Here is a 19,418-nt window from a genome sequence, read left to right on the forward strand (position 1 = left end):
CCTAAGCCTTTTGCAAATGTTTCACACTTTCAGGCAAGAAATTCTAGGGTTGACCTTCATTGTTCACACATTCATTATGTCTGACTCATAAAAAAGGGTTGTGACATTGCTCTGCATATTCATAGCCTTCTAATCATCATCACTGCAACCTGGGTATGCAGCCTGTGACAGTCACAACCCAGATTTGAGTGGAGTATTTGTTCAGTGCTGATAATTACATATTTAAGAGATAATAAGAATAAACTGAAAGTGATGGTCCGAGTGTGATCTAGAATTTAGAGAAATCTCATTTAGATAATTTTCTATTTTCTTCATATGATTTCAGATCCAGTTTCTAAGTTGCAATTGAATTGCATATGTCTCTTCATTTGTTGCTCTGAAGGGTGTTCGTACACTAATTGTTGTTGTAAATTACCAAATTTCGCTGACTGAGATCACAAATTAGGTACCTCCCAAGAGTAATTAATACATCTAAGTTTGGGTTCTGTTCTTCCCAAAGGCCCAGGCTTTGAAGATGGGAACTGCAATTAAATGCCTGTAGTCAGTGTGAATACTCATTCCTCTGTGTCTATCTGATGTGACTATTACCATGGCATAGATTCATCGAATCTAATTCTTAACCTTGCTCATGAGAAGGATAATGAGAAATTTGTTGTTCTGAATTCGGGAGCTCGACTCCCCCAGAACAGGATACAGATAATGCTTAATAACATTTAGTATAGGAGGCAGCTTGCTAACAATACAGTGTAATCTTTATGCAATAAATTGTAGTGGGTAATGTAATTCCAAGCTAATAAAATGAAACAGAAGGGTCATGGGAAACAGAGTGAATTCTTTGGAATGAATACATATATCATTTACCTGTTGGTACAGTTTAATAATTATTTTTCTTTATCTTTTAAAAATCAGATTTTTTATTTATGTAGTATGTGCACTTAAGCAGCTTCTATAGAATGAGATCTCGAATATTATGAGAATGAATGGAAATTTAATGTAGCTCTGTCTCCTTGGCAATGTAGTACTATATTTCCTGTTTCCTGGACAATTTACATAATTATGCCAACTTCTTGGACATTTGTTTTAATATCCTCAGACAAAATTACATGTTGAAATAGCACTGCCACCAATTATCAACACCATTCTTTTTATTTAATGTCTGTTTAATTTCTTTATTTTTATTGAAGTAACATTGGCCCACTAACCAGCTCGGGGATCCATTTTTAAAGAGCTGTACAGGCAAAGTAAATGGTGGCTCTGGCCACCAAAATAGTAACAGACTAAAAGACTCTGCCTGTATGCCATATCTTACCTCTGATTCCTCAGCAAGCACAGTTACATAGATTGAAGGCATTTTAGAGCAGACAACTGGCTTTTAAGTGTGTATATATGGATATATTGTTCTGAGCGCAGTGATGTCCCATTTCCTAATTGACTGACTAAAATGCATAAGTAATACAAAGAAATGAATAAATAAACCCTTACTTCATTCTCTAATGTCCTTTCCATGTAATTCTTGTATCCTTTTCCCTTGTCTTTTTCTCACCACCTTTATAGCTCTCTACATGCTTTTCTTCTGTGCTTCCTTTCTTTTGCAAAGTGTTTTCTTCATCTTTTTTCCTCCAGATCTTTCTCTCTTTTCTATAGATTTTATGTTTTTTGAATTTTTTTTTCTGCAATTCCTTGTTGCAGAAGCAAACTAGCTAAGGTTTCTTATCCTGGAATCAGGAGTTGTTTCCCTTCAAGCTGGCAGAAGAAAGCAAATCACAGGTATTACATTTCTTCTTGTAACTTTCCAGCTTGAAATATGTTTATACACATGGATGGAAAGACATCCTTTCTCAGTTGCTGATGATCAAATAGAAGATGCACCCTGGAGATCAGTCAGCTGGGTGCCATAATGCCAATGAAGGCAAGTTCATTCACAGAACCTTAAACAAGGCAAACAATGATGTACTAATGATTTGTTCCCTTCAGTATAGGATGGCATTTTCTATACCTTGTTTTTCTGCAAAATCTAGATGATTTTATGTCTAGAAATATTTAGGGTGGAAGCCCATCTGGATTTCCTGTAGTCCTACTCGGATCTGAGTTCAGTAAATTGTTTAGCCCCTATTCAGCAAAATAATTTAATCATACGTTGATTTACATGGAGGTAATGTAGTTGAACAACATGCTTAAAATCAGCCACATACCCAAATACTGCCTTGTTGAATTTACACTAACTACAATCTAAGTTTGGGGGGATAATTTAACACTGAAGATAATCTGTGTCTTGACTTTTTTTTAGGTACCTGACTTACCTTCTCTGCTTCTGTAATTTTGTTCTTATTGTGATGTAAGAAAACTAGCTCTTAGGGTAGATTGAAGACTGTCCAGAAAGTATTAGTACTTTCCTTTGATGGTGACTTCAGCTGTCATTATTTGTACAAAGAGTAAAATTGAAATGAAGTGGAAACACAGGTGCCACACTTCTGAAGTTGTCATGTCTTATCGTGGAGATTAATGAGTTTTCTTCTGTCAGAGATCCCTTCAGAACCATTTATCTGACAGAGTCAGGAGTAGCCTTGTTTATATCCATGGACGGGACAAACTTTTTTTGGAAATGTCAAGGTGAAAAGGTTATAACAATTCTCTCTCTGTCTTAAATGTTCTCCTCTCTCCGCAGTTGTCCATTAGAATACGCTGTTTTTAAGTGTTCCCTAGCTGATTTCCAATTGCTTTTGCCTGCTTTATCTTACTTTAGTGAACTTTGGTGAACTTTTCACCGGTGAATTCAGTGAGTACCTAATCTGAGAAAAAAAAATCAAAGATTTTCGCCCCTGCACTGTTCATCATTAAGACCATACTAGTTTGTATGAGAGGTGACATTATGGTAAATGACAAACGATACTGTGATTGTTAAATATAGTTATTATTGTCAATCTTTTGTGTGCTAGATTCCCTTCAGCATCTAGATAGGGTTTCAAGGACTCGTTACCATTAGGGTCAAGTTCTGATGCATCTGTTCAGGCTGCAGGCCCTTTTTTCAATCCAGTCTTAACAGGAATACTTACACAGTAAGATGTTACACAACAGGGATAAGAAAACTCAGTCCAACGCATAAGAGTTCTCATAGTCTTCCTGTGAGAAGAATCTGTGGAAGCTGGCTGTGTGGCTGTCCAGCACCATTTTTTTTCTCCTAGGATTCTCTTTACTTCTATGAAAAGTGATCACACTCTGTGAATGTGAAAGTGAGACRCAACCTCTGAATGATGGCTAGAGATGCACAGTGGCTGGGAATGACTGGAACTCGGGACGTCAGTGGTAATAATACCAGCTGGAGGGGCTTATCTCAGAATATTTTTCCACATCTGTGACATGAAACTAAGAAAAATAAAGGTTGATTAGTTTCCTGTGGACATAGGCTTTGCTTTTAATTTGCTCCCATTATTTGATATGTTGATAACAGCTTGCTGCTCATTTTCATATTCAAAATCTTACACAAACTTTGCTCCTAAGCTTGTCTCAGGAGAGATGCTCTGTGAACAACCAGTGTTCTTCTCAGCTGCACAGACAGCAGAATAGCACATTCATCACTAAATCCTGAGCAGTCTCCATTTCAGTTCTGGTTTGCTAACAAGAATCCTTAAAAATAAGCAGAGCTGCTGCCTGCTTTAAATGAACCAGCTGTCTTTTCCAGCTGCTACTTCATTAGCCTGTGTGTCTCCCATCTGTTTTGGCTCCAACAAAACATTCATGTTTTGAAGGATTTACTTCTATCCCAGATAAGTCAGTGGGATCAGGGTTCTACTTAAAAGAGAAATGTTGCTTCTTGAGCTGTTTTTTATTAACCTGCATGGAATAGTGAGTAATAAAGGATCTGCTGTGGGAGAAAAAAAGAGGCAAGTAAAAAAGAAAGAATATGTGTGTGTCTATGCTGCACATAAGGTAGGAAGCACTCTAGGTATAGTAATGGACTTCTTTAGCTGTGGAGCTCCTTCTTTTCATACCTGCACAGCTTCCAGTAGTCAACTACCTGCATTGGGCGTCTCAGCAACGTAGTGCTATGTGCAGCACAGACATACCCTCCGTCTTGTAGCTGAAGAAGCAGTCTGTGACACAGGATGTGACTCGTGAGTGAGTTTCTGTCCTGGCTTCTCTCTTTCCTCACGCTGAATGACTTGGAGGACAAAGCCTGCTAGTATTTATTTATACATGACCACAATTTCTTTATCATTTTAAATATAAATTTGAAAAGCATGTCTCAATTGTCAGTAAATGTCTCTTTCCAGCAGAGATTGCATTTTCCTGGCTGGCTTCTAATCTACTTTACTGCAGAAATAGTCACACTGCTGGGTTCAGTTGGATTCACTTCACAATGTATGTTGCACTATCACCCAGAAGTATCTTGTACAAAGGAAACTGCAGGCCAGAAATGCCAGCCCAAAGCTGCATTGCCAAAATCAGAAAGATTAAGACATCTACCAGCTAAGTGGTGCTAAGAACTCCAGGGCCAGTCATCCAGTATCCAATCACAGTCACTTCAAAAAAGCTGGACAACAATTAACAATACAAATAAAACAAGAAACCATACAGTGTTCCTTCAGGACTTTATGAATCAAGTGGACTGGTCAAAGAAAAGAATAGAAGGCGGCCAGGCAAAGGTAAAATGCAGTAAGTGTTCAGTGTAATGTTCAGGCATGCTGCTTTCTGCACAGGCCGCAAGCAAATGTACTGTACTACTTGGCAGTTTGTATAACAAAAAGAATATTGTATCCAACCATAATGGGCAAGACTGTGTGTGTTGCTATTCAGTTGTCACTGAAGGAAAAGGCAAGGTGTGGATATTCACCTGAAACTTCCTCATACTGTGACTGATACATAAGTAATGAGGTTTGGGATAAAGAACRTAGGTTATATTGCAAGCACACCTTCTTAACTTTCTTCTGTGGTACACTGCCTATATACTGTGTCCACAAGAGAGTTTCCATGACTGCCTAGCATGATCCTCACTGCAAAGTGCTGCAAAGTCACTTAGAATAAGTGTTAATTGAAAAGGAATGCTCTTCGTTTGGTACTGGCTACTTCAACACCCCCCCCCCAGTCGGCATGGCTGTGCTGCGACAAAATAGACTAGTGAGGGAGTATATCTGGCTCCCTACCCGAACCCCTGTATGTGCTGCCTTTCCAGTGTGTAAAGGTTGTTGCTAGGTTAGCTTTGTCACATGCCCAAAATAGATGTATTCCATATATATGTCTGTTTAATGTTGGAATGGTACTTGGCTAAAAATGAACCTAAATGATAAGGAATCACGATCCAGATTTGAATTTCTCCGCCTGACCTTGGCATGAGATTCAACCACTGGGACTAAAGTTTCCCTTCAGTTGTGACAGACTTCACCTCCAGCCTTTCTCCAGGGTCCCTATTCTGCCTGTTAGAACTCTGATGAAATCTGATCATGAATAATCTGAATGGTCTTGGTCAATTTTTGTCTTTTGAAGAAGTTTCCTTTCTGGATCCTACAAATGTTATCAACCCTCATAGTATGAACTTCTTCTTGCTGAATGTCCATTTGCATATGTGTGGGTGACATGTGCTTCCTTCAAGGCAAGTTGGTTGGTCCTCATGCAAACCCAGACAGATAGCCTTTTTTCCCCTCTTCTTGGTGTTTTTTTTCCTTTGATTTCTGTCTTGGTGGTGGTGCCTGTAACAAGGTTTAGTTGTGTATGTGGAGTAGCCAACATAGCTGCAGAGTACCAGCATATACTAAATTAGCATATATGGTTCTTAAACGCGAAAGGTCTTTATGTCACTAACAAAATCAATGCCTAGTTGCTCTAGCTATAATAGCTTAGAAATAGCAAATTAAAACTTGAAATTCGTTATATCTTCAGAATGATCATTCACTGTGCCATTCACTTAATTTCTGTTACTTTATGTTCCTGTAATTAATTATATATCATCATAAATTAGTGCTGAAGAACTTGTGATATCTCCTAACAGTTGTTGAATTGCTGATTATTGTGTAATCTGTGGAGCTGTTGGCTATTTTAGCTCATTGGACAGAAACTGGATAAATTATATAGTTAGGGCAACATGAAGTCAATTTTAGATACTAACTGCATCTCAGGTATGAACTGATGCAGTTTTTGACTTTAGTGTAGAATTCATCTAGCAAGTGCATCTGTGCTTGGCATGAACTAGTAAGCTAATACAGTTTAAAAATCATCCTAGATGAAGGTAGTGAGTTATCATTTGGTATGTGACTGACACTAAAAATTTAAAATGCAAGATATCTATTGGATTATAAGTAGGCGAGATGACCAAATTATGCAAAGCAATAATTTTGTCAGTGGCTTTCTGTTTTGAGCAGGTATTTGTACTTTCAAGTTCTCAGTCTTATACAAAGTTAAGAACGACCTTTAAATAATACATGAATGTTATGCTTGTTCTTATGCTTCCACCCAGGAACCGTGGTAACTAGCTGATTTGAAGGGAGATGCTTTAGAAGAGAGCAGTGGTGCCAGCTTGAGCTGTCTTACTTTGTAAGTTATTTGTGAAGAAGTCCAGGGCTTCCAGAGCTAGATGAATAATGTCACAGTAAAGCATATCAAAATATCACATACCTACAATATCTAGGCTTCCCTAGACATTCCCTTCCATAATGCCCTTCTTCTATTCACAGGTATAATTTTTGCTATGCTTTTCTTTCTAGTACCTAAAGAAGAAGTGGTTTTGTATCACTTGTCCTTTCATGAGTACAGCTATAGTCTGTTTTTTCATACTGATTTTGTGTCATCTTTTCCAAGGTTAAATAAGGTCTCCCTGGACATATGTATATATTTCCATCCTTCTTTTAAACCCACTGCTTTTGCCTGGCTTTGCATTACCATTTTGGTCTTTCAGCCCCCAGTTGTTCCTCTTCTTTAGTTGTTTGTCCTGGCTGTGCAAACTTCTTCAGGACTTGTTGGTTCACATGCACTATAGCTCAATGTAAGTGGCATTGCAGCGTGATTAACAGTGGCAATAAGCAGATTCATCCCTGGCCTTTTATTAAGAGCTACTGGGTTTTATCAGGCTCAAGCATGTATCATTTCTGGCAAAGCATTTGTGACAAGTTGTTTTCACCAGGCTGATTGGCAAGTGGTGAGTGAGGTATCTTATTTAAATCTTACCAGTGGAGTATTTGGGATGTTTTATTTTGTCCTGCTATACGTTTTGAAAAGCCTGGCTGTGTCTTGGTATTATGCAGAATCCCGTACATATATGTTTGATAGATTCAAAGAAATAGCTAAAGATCAGGATGGATGAGGCATAAAGAAAGGAAATGTATGTAAATACTGGCTATTCCATTTTGGGCCAGGTTTGATACAGTTAAAGGAAACTTTTCTGTTCTCAGTAATAGAGCTCTTTGCAGGGGGAAGCCTTCTCTCGCTCTGCCTCGCTCGCGCTGTCTCGCTGTCCCACTCGCTCTGTCTCTCTCCCTCCCTCTCCCACCCCCTCTCTCTGTCCCTCTCCCTCTCTCTGTCCCTCTCCCTCTCTCTGTCCCTGTCCCTGTCCCTGTCCCTGTCCCTGTCTTATCTTCTCAAAGGTGAGTGATCTGGCTAGGTATCACTGTTAAGCTCTGGACAGCAGAACCTTTTTATGAAGCCACATATGAGGAAATAGGACTGCAGTTTCTTGGAAGTCTTTGAGAAGAGTCTGTTTTCAGTCTTGTCAAAACTGTGATCTCTCACTGAGCACATTTATTACAAGTATATTGATGACATTCCTACAGAGGCTCTTCAGGTCATCTGCTATACTCCAGGGTCTGCTGAAAGGGGGTCACTCTTCCAGACTTCAGCAGGAAAACAGGAGACGGAGTATGCCCTGTGGTACTAGTGACTAATGTACTGTTGCCACGGACAACATATGAACCTCTGTTTGAATGGAGTTAGATAATAAAGGGATTAAAACATCAGTGACAAGCACATGTTAGCAGTGCAGTTACGAGTATTGCAGCATGCTTGATACCAACATAAGGAGGTTAGGAAAAGAGAGTTTTTATAGACAAGATTGGAAGTACTGTAGTCTCATCTGTCTAGCAGGAAGCTGCATATTTAGTATGTTTAAGATGAGATGGAGGATGGGCACACTGTTAGCCAGTCAGCCTTTATTCACCAGCGCCATCCTGAACGCAAAGAAATTATTTACACCCACTGAGAACTCCATGCAGTCAGCCACTTCCCACCCCAGCTGAGCACATCCACGCTTCCCTTTGACACCAGTTCTTTGAACAGGTGCTGAGTACACTAGAGCAATACTGCCTGGGAGCTGTGCGAATGTAGGCCACCAGCTATTGCTTGTGTTTTAATGCAGCTTTAATTGTTTTTTTATTGTTTGCTTCTCTCAAAGCGCTTTGACAATATCAAATCAATTTTTCTTATATTGGTAGTAGTTTAAATGGAGTTGACCTTGTATCGGCAAGAGAAGAATTTTTCTTTAAACCCCATAATGGTACAGCATTTTCCTGTCCTGATGTGTTTGCATGGATGTTGCAGGATTTGAAAGTAGCAGAAGCCATGTAAGTTCACTTCCAGAATGGGAATTTGCCAGGTGGCAAAAAGTGTACAGGATTTTCTGGCACTGAACAAAAGTAGGACTGGGTCAGGATAGCCTCAGGACCCATTAATAAATAGCTATATAGAGTCTATATCTGTGCAGAGGGCAGTGGCTGAAGCACCAACTATTATTCTAGCTACTGGACCAGCATACACAATGATACAGAATATTTGAGGTTGGAAGGGACCTCTACAGATCATCTAGTCCAACTCCCCTGCTTAAAGCAGGGTAAGCTAGAGCAGTTACTCAGAACCATATCCGGTGGGATTTTGAATATCTCCAAGAGGATGGAGACTCCACAGCCTCTCTGGGAAACCTGTTCCAGTATCTGACCACCCTCACAGTAGAAAATATCTTCCTTATGTTTATTTAGAATTTCCTGTATTTCAATTTGTGCCCTTTGCCTCTTGTCCTGGTTTCCAGGATTATTTGCTCCATCACCTTCCCAGACATCAGGGTGAGGCTGACCAGCCTGTAGTTCCTCAGATTCTCCTTGCACTTCCTGAAGATAGGAGTGACGTTTGCTTTTTCCAGGCCTCAGGAACCTCCCTCGGTTGCCCTGACCTTTCAAAGATAACGGAGAGTGGCCTCGCAGTGACATTGGCCAGCTCCATCAACACTTGTGGATGCATCCCATCAGGTCTCATGGACTTGTGTATGTCCAGTTTAACTGTTCCCTTACCTGATCCTCTTCTACTGAGGCCAAGTCTTTCTTGCTCCAGACTTTCTCACTGGTCTCAGGGGCTTGGATTCCTGAAGGCAGAAGCATAGCCTCCAACAATGCTGCTATGCTGTCTGGAAGATTAGTATGCCCATAAGTTACTACAGCACCTATCTGAGCAGCTTGTGCTGAGGACTGGGACTTGTCTTTCCAGCTGCTTTAATTCAGCCTTGACAGAGAGATAGACAGCTCTGTATGCATGGCAGCAGATGGAAAAAGAGGGGAAAAATGTGATCTTTGCAAAGTAGTACTAATATCACAAAATGGTTTGACAAAAAGCAAATGCAAGCAAATCTGGGATCAAATGGCTTTTCAGAGCCTCTGCACACTTGTACAATACATAATGTGGACATGACTTTTTTTCTCTCTCAGATTCTTGTAGAGCACAGTTGAAATGTACTTTCATATCTTTTAGAGGAGGAAATATTAATGGTGGAAAAGTCCTTCAAAACTCAGTTTAAAAAACAGCATGCAAATTTCTACTGGATCACAGGGAGGAGGGCTGCACCACATTAGGCTGTGTGACCAAAGATGAGGTCATTAGAGACGCTTCACTACTGACAGATGCTTGTCTAACACATTCTTAAAAACACCTAACACTGGAGATTTCACACCCTCCCCATACAATCTCCATCAGGATTTCAGAATCCTTATGATTAGACAGCTTTTTCCTAATGCCTAACCTAGAAAGCTTAATCCCTTCACTTCTCCTTCACTGCTGTTTTAAACCATTATTTTGATGCTCTGGGTTATAACATAAGGGAAAATACTCTAAAAAAAAGCAGTCCTGCTAGGGAAGATTCTGTTTGGGTGCCTCAAACTGCAAAACAATGATAGTGTCTGCCATTTGCTATTTGCTGCTATTTTGAGTTATTAACTGTTTCTTTGCGGCTGACCTCTCTAGATGCTACCAGGCCAAAGACACTTCCAGCTCAGTTTTGTGACTTGTTTTCTTTTGAACAACCTTTGACAAGAACTCAAAGATCACAATTGCTCTGTCATGATTCCTAGAGCTTGTGGTGGTAGCGGACAATAGTTTACTGACCCCAGCAAGGATATTGTCACTTATGGTGGTATTTTATTTTGTGACCTACCTCCAAAAGTCATCACTAAAAGGCCATAGCAGTGTCCCAGTCATCTCCTAGCTTGTGAAAGTCATAATACTGAATAGCGCTATGCACTACCTGTATGTTCCCCACACTTTACCACTGTGAAAGCTGTATAAAGGCTCAGTACTGTTAGTACAGAAATAACAAAGACGGTAAAATGTTTGTTTCATACCTGGAGGGGAGGCCTGAGATTGACCTAGAAGACTCAGCAGATACAGAGGGGCTCAACTCATCTAAGTCCATAGAGTCTCAGTGATGCCGGAAGGGACGTGCTAGTTTGCAACAGCTGAATATTGGGTCACTAGTTGGCTATAGAAAATGGGCCTGAATGGAAGAGGAACCACTCACTCTTCGTTTGCGCTTCACCTTCTGAAAGATTAGAGGATGAGACTGTCTTTTTGACCACTTGCTGTGCAGGTAAGAGCTGTGGAGCTCTTACACAGATTCTGCTACAGGCTCTGTCACTTCACAGAGATATTCAATGTGGGCCTCTCTGAAAGCTCTAGTGGGCCTGATTCATTCCAAAGACAGCCTCCAGGCTGTGAGTTCCCCCTGACAGAAATCTGCCCAAGTGGGCACTCTGAGCTCTGCCATTGAGACAAAGCATGTGTCACAATGTCTGAGGGGACATTAGCTTACGGTATGACAAGTATTTGAACCAAATTGACTGCTTTGGTGCTGCCCTACATCACACCCGTGTGCTGCCATTATTTATTAATGTTCTTTTCAGACCAGTGGGATGCTGTGACACGGCTCAGATGCAGCAGCACAGCTGGCATGCGCTACCTGGGATGCTGAGGACCCTGGCAAGCAGCTGGAGGATTAGATTGGTGTGATCCTGGGCATCCCCTGTATTTGCCTTCCCACTGGAGCAACCCTGAATGCAGCATTTTCTGCAGAAATATGCAGAAGCAGCTGATGTCGAAGGCTAGCAATTGAGTTTTATCCTAATGAAAAGAAGTGGAGAACGAATGCTTCTTAGTGGTTAGTCTCTGTTTCTAAGTGGAAGGGCAATAATATTAATACGTAAGCCAAACCTAAATTCAGCCTGAATGATAATTCTTCCTACTAGAACAATAATGTGACATTCTGTAGCTCAGGAGATGGCTGTAAATTCTTCCATAATATATTTTTCATCACAGTCATCTCTCATAAGAAGAAAGGACCAGCTCCTCATAGATCAGTGAGAATTATTGCATGCATAAAAAAGCCATTCATTTTAAATTTGAACCTCTCCCTCTATTTAACTAACTCCTGAATTTACAGTCTCAATTTAGTCTCTTTTGCTACAAAATCTTCCCAGAACTCAACTCTCTTTAATTATATTTCACTGAATGAATTTCTTCTTTCTGTCTCCCTTCTAATTTTTTAAATATATGGTGATGAAGCCACAAATATTTCAGAGGAGTATCCTCTCCTCCATGTATACAAGAACATGCTAACTGGCCTGTTGCCTTTTATCCTGTTCCTTGCACACATCCTAGTTTAGGTGATGTGCTGCTATTTGAAGCTGGTTTATTGACTGGTTAGAATTCATTGAACAGTCACTGGTGCATCTGAGTGTCTCAGCCTTCTTTCCATCAACATTACATTGTATTTGTCAGTGGGGCATTTCATCTGCCATTTTGCTGCCTATTCTCCTTGGGCGTAATCCAAAGTACTCAATTCATGCATCCGCTTTGTTTTGAAGAATTTGGAGGCTTAGATGTTGCCTCTGTCTGCTTTTGTATTTGCAAATGGCCACGTGAAGTACACAGAACTTGAAGAATAAACCTCTTATAAATGCTCTTTTTTAATAATATTTGGTTTTCTTGTAATGCTGCTCAGGGGTTACCTGAGCACAGTCTCTACCAACCTTGGAGCATGAGTGTTTGATGATCAGGCAAATCAGGTCCTCTGTGCTTTGACTCCCCACCTGTAAGAATTACTAGTTCCCACAACTGTGTAGTAAGGATTAATCTGCAGTGGTGTTGAGATGCTTCTGCATTTCATTTAAGCATTGTTACATAGTGATAGTGGCTGTCCGTTTGGGACTGGTAAAGCTGTGAACTGGATGGAGTCTGTGGAAATCCTGCCATCCAGTACAATGTTATCTGTGTAATGTTACATTCGAGGAGGATGTGCAAAATTACTTGCTCTGCACACTTTTAAAATAATTATTAAGATTTATTTTTTACATTGGGGATGATTACTTACACGTCTGCCTGCAATAATGGATATTTTCCATGTGTTTTTCCTTAGTTTCAGGAGGAAAGCTAGTAAAGGGGAGCAGTAGTCTTATTTTAAGGATAATCTTTAGTTACTTTGTGAAGGAGCCTGTCTGTACAGACATAGCAACAGATCCTCAGTACATAGTGTTCTGCTTTGCTGCAAACCAAAAAGGTATATCTTAAAAAGGCATAGAAACAACATCAAGAACATGGACTTTTTTTTTTAAGCTGGGCAAGATGTATTTTCCATTTCAGTGGAAATCTGTTTTACAGTATAGACACTAATACAGAGTGGGGGTGTATATGAAGGAAAGAAGTACAGAGGCTTCAAATACATTTTAATTTATCTTTTTTWTTTTTTAAGCACTCAAGGTCCTGTTTTTGAAGGGTAAGATTTCCATCTGTTTAAAGGGCCATTGAGAGGGGGAATTTTTAGATGAAACTATGTTAATTTAAAAGAAAAAGAATATTTTATTTTGGTTTTAGACAACCCTTATTTTATTTATTAATTTGAGTATAGTTTAAAGATATTACATACAGATTAAAATGCATCTTTTCAGTATCATGTTTCATTTAAAACATTTCACTGAATAACCAAAATATGGTTTGATATTTTGATGCAAAAAATCCTTTTTTGATACAAGCTGTTCTATTAATTGAATTTGATCCAAATTTATGAATTTGGAAGCTCCATATTTTAGTGTATTTACTTAAAAAACAAAACAACCCCCAAACAAACTATGATAACTAAACAAAACAATGTCTTTCATCTTGGGCATTTGTTACTAACATTTGGGGAGATCTAGAAATGTGTACACCCATGAGTCCAAAAAGTCTCCAAACGTGTAGGCCATTCTACCTGTAGAAAGTAAGATTCATCCAAATTTTGTTTAGATTAGCAGATTACAGTCATTTTTTTCTTTTATAAATCACAGACCATAGAATATAATCCAGTATCTCTGGATCAATCAGAAGACTTGTATTGTGGCTGAAGTATTTCCCCCTGAAATATTTTTTAAATTTGAAAATATTTTTAAAGTTTCATAAGAAAAAGACTTGACTTTATCATTTGAATGTGTGTATAGTTATATGTTTCATTATTAATATATATAGACATACACATATTTATATAGTATGGAGTAAAATTGTCATGATTAGGCACAAATTGCTGAGCAGGTTGCAGAACACAGAAAAACAAGTTAGCAACAGAAAAGTGGGAAATACACAACCAGAGAAGTCCAGCATGACTGTGTGCATACTTTATTCTGGCTTTTAATGTCCAAAATGAACTTGCTGTCTTGTTACCGTTCTGACTATCAGTGAAAGTAGCACACTTCGGATACTTCCAGCCCTTCAAACTGCCATCTGCCAAGACATAATCATAAGCTCACTGACAAGTGTTTGTCAGAAATCACTTCATGCTAATTGATCTCCTATCTGACACACTTTAGTAGCTTATCTTTAAGACCTGAGAACTATCATTACTACACATTAGTCAAGATAACGACACAGCTGTCCTTTGGAAAAAAAGAACCTAAAGCACTTGAACGATCACAAAATTATAGGAGAATCATTTTTAAACAGCCATGTTCAAAATCTTAACTGAAACGAAAGGAAGCATTGATCAAAAAAACATACCCCATCACCAACAGCTGCATTCTTTTGCATCATTAGGAAATTTAGTTTTGTTTTGTTTACAGTGAATGAAGAGGTGCAATGATCATACTAAGTCACTAGTGCAAGCAATTTTCCTTCTTTTCAAGCATGCCTTCTTCCTGACATAATTACAGCTAATGATTTGTTGTGTTCTGCATCTGCAGTAATCATGATTTCATCCTTATTTTTAATCACTGCATCTTTGCTATTCTTTCAGAGATGTGGTCAGCAGCTCCAGGAGGGCAGAATGTTAAGGGGCCAGTGTTGGCAATGATGCCTATTCTTACTAATGTCCATGAAAATTTTGACAGGAATAATAAGTAACAGGGCAAAGTACAGCATTCGCTGTGTTACACAACGTTAAATGCCTGGTAAGTAAACCTCATAGTGTTAGTCATAAAGCTAAAGCCTGTTTACAGTTTCCATTTTTGCCCAAAGTCTCTTCTTATTCCCATCAACACTCAGTTTGATTTCTAACATCTGTTGGAAAATCTGCCTGCCTATTGTTTGTCTCCAAAGGAAGGAAGCAGTTTGTTTTGGGTTGTATTGCTATTGTATCTTTGCAGTCAGTTGAGGAACACACTGTAATGCTATGGCCTATTCCCCTGGGGCTCTTGAGGAGGACTTTGAAACATCTGCAAAAGGGACTGCTCCTTGACTCTTTTTAGGCCTTCCTCCTGGGAGCTGAGAATTTGGAGAAGGGGCCTAGCCAATGCTAAAGGAGCATGCTCAATAGCACTTCCGTTGTACATGACTCTTAGTCTTGTAATCTGCATAGACTTGAATTTGCCATCATTATGTAGCTTCCTTTAGAAAGTCAATATCTAGATTGAAAGTTTTCTGAGATAAAAGCATGGCAGAGAGGCAGGTACAATATATGTGAAATAATGAAAGCCCTGAATGCAAAATCCACCTGAGTTTGACCAGTTGGACATGATTCTATTCCTGCTGAAACACTTTGCCTGCTAAAAATGATGGGGCCTGTTCAGTGGATCTTGGAAACATGTGGAAGGGTGAGTGTGAACAGAACTGCAGTATCTTCTTGGATGAGCAGAAAGGCTGAAGTGTGTTTTACCAGCTCACTGCTAAGAGGAGTAAAGGTGCAGTTTACAAGGTCTGGCAACTGAAACTAGCACTTCTGAAAATTAAGGATTTAGCAATACCAGGCATGTTTGTGATTAAGAGTAAGTCAGTGCTTAGCAGTCAAAGTAGTAAGAATCTTGGAAGCAGTTTAGGTGAATTGCAGGAAGGGAAGGGTCTATAAACAGGAAAATCCAAATAAGCAAAGCTGTTGCTGGGATTTTAAGAAATAAGGTGTCTGTTAGACCAATTCTAAGGCCATGGAGTACCTTCTTCCTGAAGAAGACAGTGTTGAGGAGATTCTGAAAACTACTCAAATCATATTGCTGGAGAAAACACTTAAGCATCCTCTGTTATTAAACAGAAAAACAGTGATACAAACAGGTGATTTCCAACTGTAATTTCTCTGACTTCTGGAAGTCAGATATATTGATCTCAGTGATATGTCTACATCTTTGATGTATGTAGACATTTGGATGAAGAGAAAACTCCTATGTGAAGCTCCAAAATGGTTCATCAAAAATAACTGACTATGTCCTTTTGAGGGAATTAAACTATACAGGTTTGCAAGAGTTTAATTGTGTTTCTGGTTAAATTCAATTTATTTAGGCTTATGAAGGCTTAAGTTTATGCAGCTACTAAAGGAAGTCTAAAGACTGATGAAATACCTGTCAAAGAACATCAGTTATATCTAATAACCTAATTAACAGCACTCTACAGTTATATGGCACCATTCATCCCCAGACTTAAAAGTGGTTTGCAAATGAATTAATTAAACATATACAGTAAATAAATGCTATTATCCTCATTTTTATAGGTGGGCAAATGGAGGCCTGGAGACACTAAAGTGATTGCCATTGTGACAAAGTAAATTTGTGTCAAGACCAGGAAAAGCACACAGTATTTTTTATTGTGTTAGGTACCAGTCTCTTTTTAGATCTTTTTTTTGTCTTTTCTGCACTTACATTATTTCTTTCCTGTCACTATCACATCTCTGCTGGCTTGTCTCACCACTTATTCCACACATACTGACTGCTGATAACACATTTTTAGATTTGCAGGCCTTATATTAACTAACAATTTTTCCATTACATGTAATAAAATAATTGGATCTTTTGATCCTTTTTGTATATAAGGGTGCCTCATAATATGAGAGTTACCTCTGAATCCACAGAAGATGAACCTCTAGTATCAAGGTATTTATCTTCCAGCAGCAAAACAGAATCAAGATATTGTTTCTTTGGACAGGACCACCAGGTAAAATACTCTATTTTTCTTCAGGTTTTTAATTGTGGAATCAAATTTCCAGTTGGCATGAACAGACATTGCTTCAGTGAAATCAGCGGTACATATTGAAGTTCTGGTCCAGAGTATCCAAGTAAGTTTGTTATCCTACATATATTTCTGTGGGAAGATGTTTTTTCTTCATAAGCCCACATATAAGAGGAAGGGCCATCCTGATCCTATGAACTGCATCCTCTCATCTTTCATAACTGACAGCCATCAGACTCGTGTTTTGGAGAGCTGAAGCAATAGCTCAGCGTAATTTTCCAAAGCAATAATTTTCCACTGCACATCAGTCCTGCTCCCCAGGGAGTCACAGGATGACTTGCATATGCCAGCTTCAGCAGCCCTGCTGGCTTGCTTTTTCTCTTAGCCAGGCGTAGGGATTACCACCAGCCTTTCAGCCAACATGATCTCATTGGTGTCTACATGGCATCTGTAGGGGAGTCGTACTTGGACTGCTTCTGCTTCTTTTTGGCCATTATGCTAGTCCTCATGGCACTGTGTACAGTCCGAATGCAGTTCTGCTAGTATGTCTTACAGTGGTGGCCCATGTGAATATAATGAATGTGTGTTACCTGCCACAGAATCTCAATGCTGTGGATTTCTAGCAAAGAAATTCTGTGAATAACTGTGTCGCTTCACTGTTTAAATATGGGGAATAGTGTTTCAAATATAATACCATGTTCAAGACAGGATGTGTTATGTAGGGACAAACTCCCAATTATTAATTACTTAAAGCTTATCAACTTACAGACACTTCTTTTATACATTCTGCTTTGAAGGCTGACCTTTCTGAGAAATAATTTTTTTGAGGAGATTTAAATGTTTTAATGTTATTTTGCAATTGATTATGATAGATCAAAACTACATGAGTATAGCTAAGTGTGCATGCCCAGTGTAATGGTTAAATTATGACAGCATACTGTAGCAAAGTCTTGGGGGCTGAGACATGCTGTTTTCTTCTGGGGTTATGACGGGCGTTGATTTTCAGTGGACCTACGGCAGCACAAACTGTAATTACACAAAGTGTAATAGAGGGATGAATAGGGCTTTGGGTTTACTCTGAATGTGTAAACTGCTACAGACATTGTGCTGCCATTGCAAAAGTAATTAATATTTTGAAAGTAAATATGAAGAAACTCCAGCCTGGCAGTTGTTCAATAATGTTGTTAGAAATCTAACACAGCCCCCTTGTGGCCATTTATGTTTTGAAGCAATTGTGGTTTCAAAAGTCGCTTCAAAATAGCCATTGTTTGGAGGAAAAATAAACGCTTCCTGCTTTGAAGTTTCTGTTATGTACTGTTACACTTGTTAAAGATGTCAATAACATCAACAACCTGTGGTGATAATACAGGTTAAAATACTTTTTGTGTGGTATTGATCTGAGATGACCGAATTTCCAAGAGCAGCTCCGTAAAGCGCTACCTACAGTGGCAATCCTACATACCTGGCATCAGCATTGACGGAAGTAGTTACGTGAGCAACATCTGCATTATCCAAAACCTGTGTGTTGCCTTCTGTCACGGCGTGCTGATTCTCTTTTTCTTCTGACCTGTACTGCATGGAGCGCTGCATGCTCTTGCTAGAGCATCTCAAGAAAAGCTTTTTCTCTCTTTTATTCCTGCCTGTCCCAAAATTCGGTAACTACCTCTGGTCACCTCACCTTTGGTAAATATCCACTCAGTTAAATACTGAAGCCTGCCAGCTGCTTAACTCAACCCTTCTTGCATTGTTTTGAATTTAATCCTTAGTGGCACTTGTAGTAACATTACTTTGAGATTCTTGATCGGAATAGCCAGAGCAGAACCTGCTCCAAAAAGCCCTTCTGGGATTTCGCATGAGACTACAGAAAGCAGCGACAGGTTTTGAGTACAGAATGAGATTTATTACTGAACGTGGGCAGCAAGGTTACCAGTTAAAGTCCCATCTGCTTCTGTTTGAGGTTAAATTTGTTTCCATTTACAAGATAAGCTAATTCTCTTTTTTGTTGTTGTTGTTTTGTCAAAGGACTCGCAGGTTCATGCTTATACTAAAAAGAGAAAGGTACAACCTAAATTTTACCTACTCTTAACATGGCCGATTTGGAGAAAACTTTTCCTAATTTCTTATCCTCCACACTAAATGTTTGTAATATTTTGCTGCTAGTCTGCCAACGAAGTGAGAATTACTCTGTTCTGCATTTTGCTGTCTGCCTTTCCTCTGCAAAAGAAGTCTGTTTGATAGGCACGTTTCTGAGTTTGACATTTCTTTGAAGGTAAAATTCATCTCTGTGCAGAAAACCATTTGTATTACTGCATCCTTTAGATCCAATCCGAGAGCCGAAAGCAGGGCTGGTGAGGGACCTGGAAGCTGTTTAGTCTTTCACTGACCTGTGTCCAGCTATGAATTTTACTCCAAGACATTTACTCTGTTTGGTGGGTACTCCAGCAGTTTCATTTCTTGATAAGATTGCCATTATCAGAGTGCTGCAGCTCTATTGTATTCAACTTTCTTAATCTCAGATTTTCAGAATATCCAATATTTCTAAGAAGCTCTCTGGCTTTCGCTCCCAGCCGACAAAGGGGAAAGGAAATGGAGSTGGGGAAGCTCACAAGCTTTCTAAAGGCGTAGTACATCGTATTGCAACCTTCGCTCCCCCGTCCCGTGCCTCCCCGTGAACAGCCCCGGCACGCCCCGAGCAGCTTCCGGCCTTGCCCGGGAGCGCGGCGCTGCTGCTGCGCCCTGGCCCCTCTCCGGCTCGCTAACGCCCGCGGCAGCCGCCGCCGGCGACCTGC

The 19,418-nt window shown here is 39.5% G+C and overlaps 1 protein-coding gene across 1 annotated transcript in view; it reads left to right on the forward strand.

The window, feature by feature from the left end:
- The first annotated feature begins 15,251 nt into the window (after positions 1-15,251).
- SHCBP1 (SHC binding and spindle associated 1) overlaps positions 15,252-19,418 on the forward strand; it is a 23,104-nt gene continuing 18,937 nt past the window's right edge. The window contains exon 1 of the mRNA XM_026059723.1: positions 15,252-15,290. Within this exon, the coding sequence (XP_025915508.1) occupies positions 15,252-15,290 (39 nt within the window). The remainder of the gene's footprint in view (positions 15,291-19,418) is intronic.

Source organism: Apteryx rowi, unplaced genomic scaffold (assembly GCF_003343035.1).
Source record: "Apteryx rowi isolate R43461 unplaced genomic scaffold, aptRow1 scaffold_1, whole genome shotgun sequence".
NCBI lineage: Eukaryota > Metazoa > Chordata > Aves > Apterygiformes > Apterygidae > Apteryx > Apteryx rowi.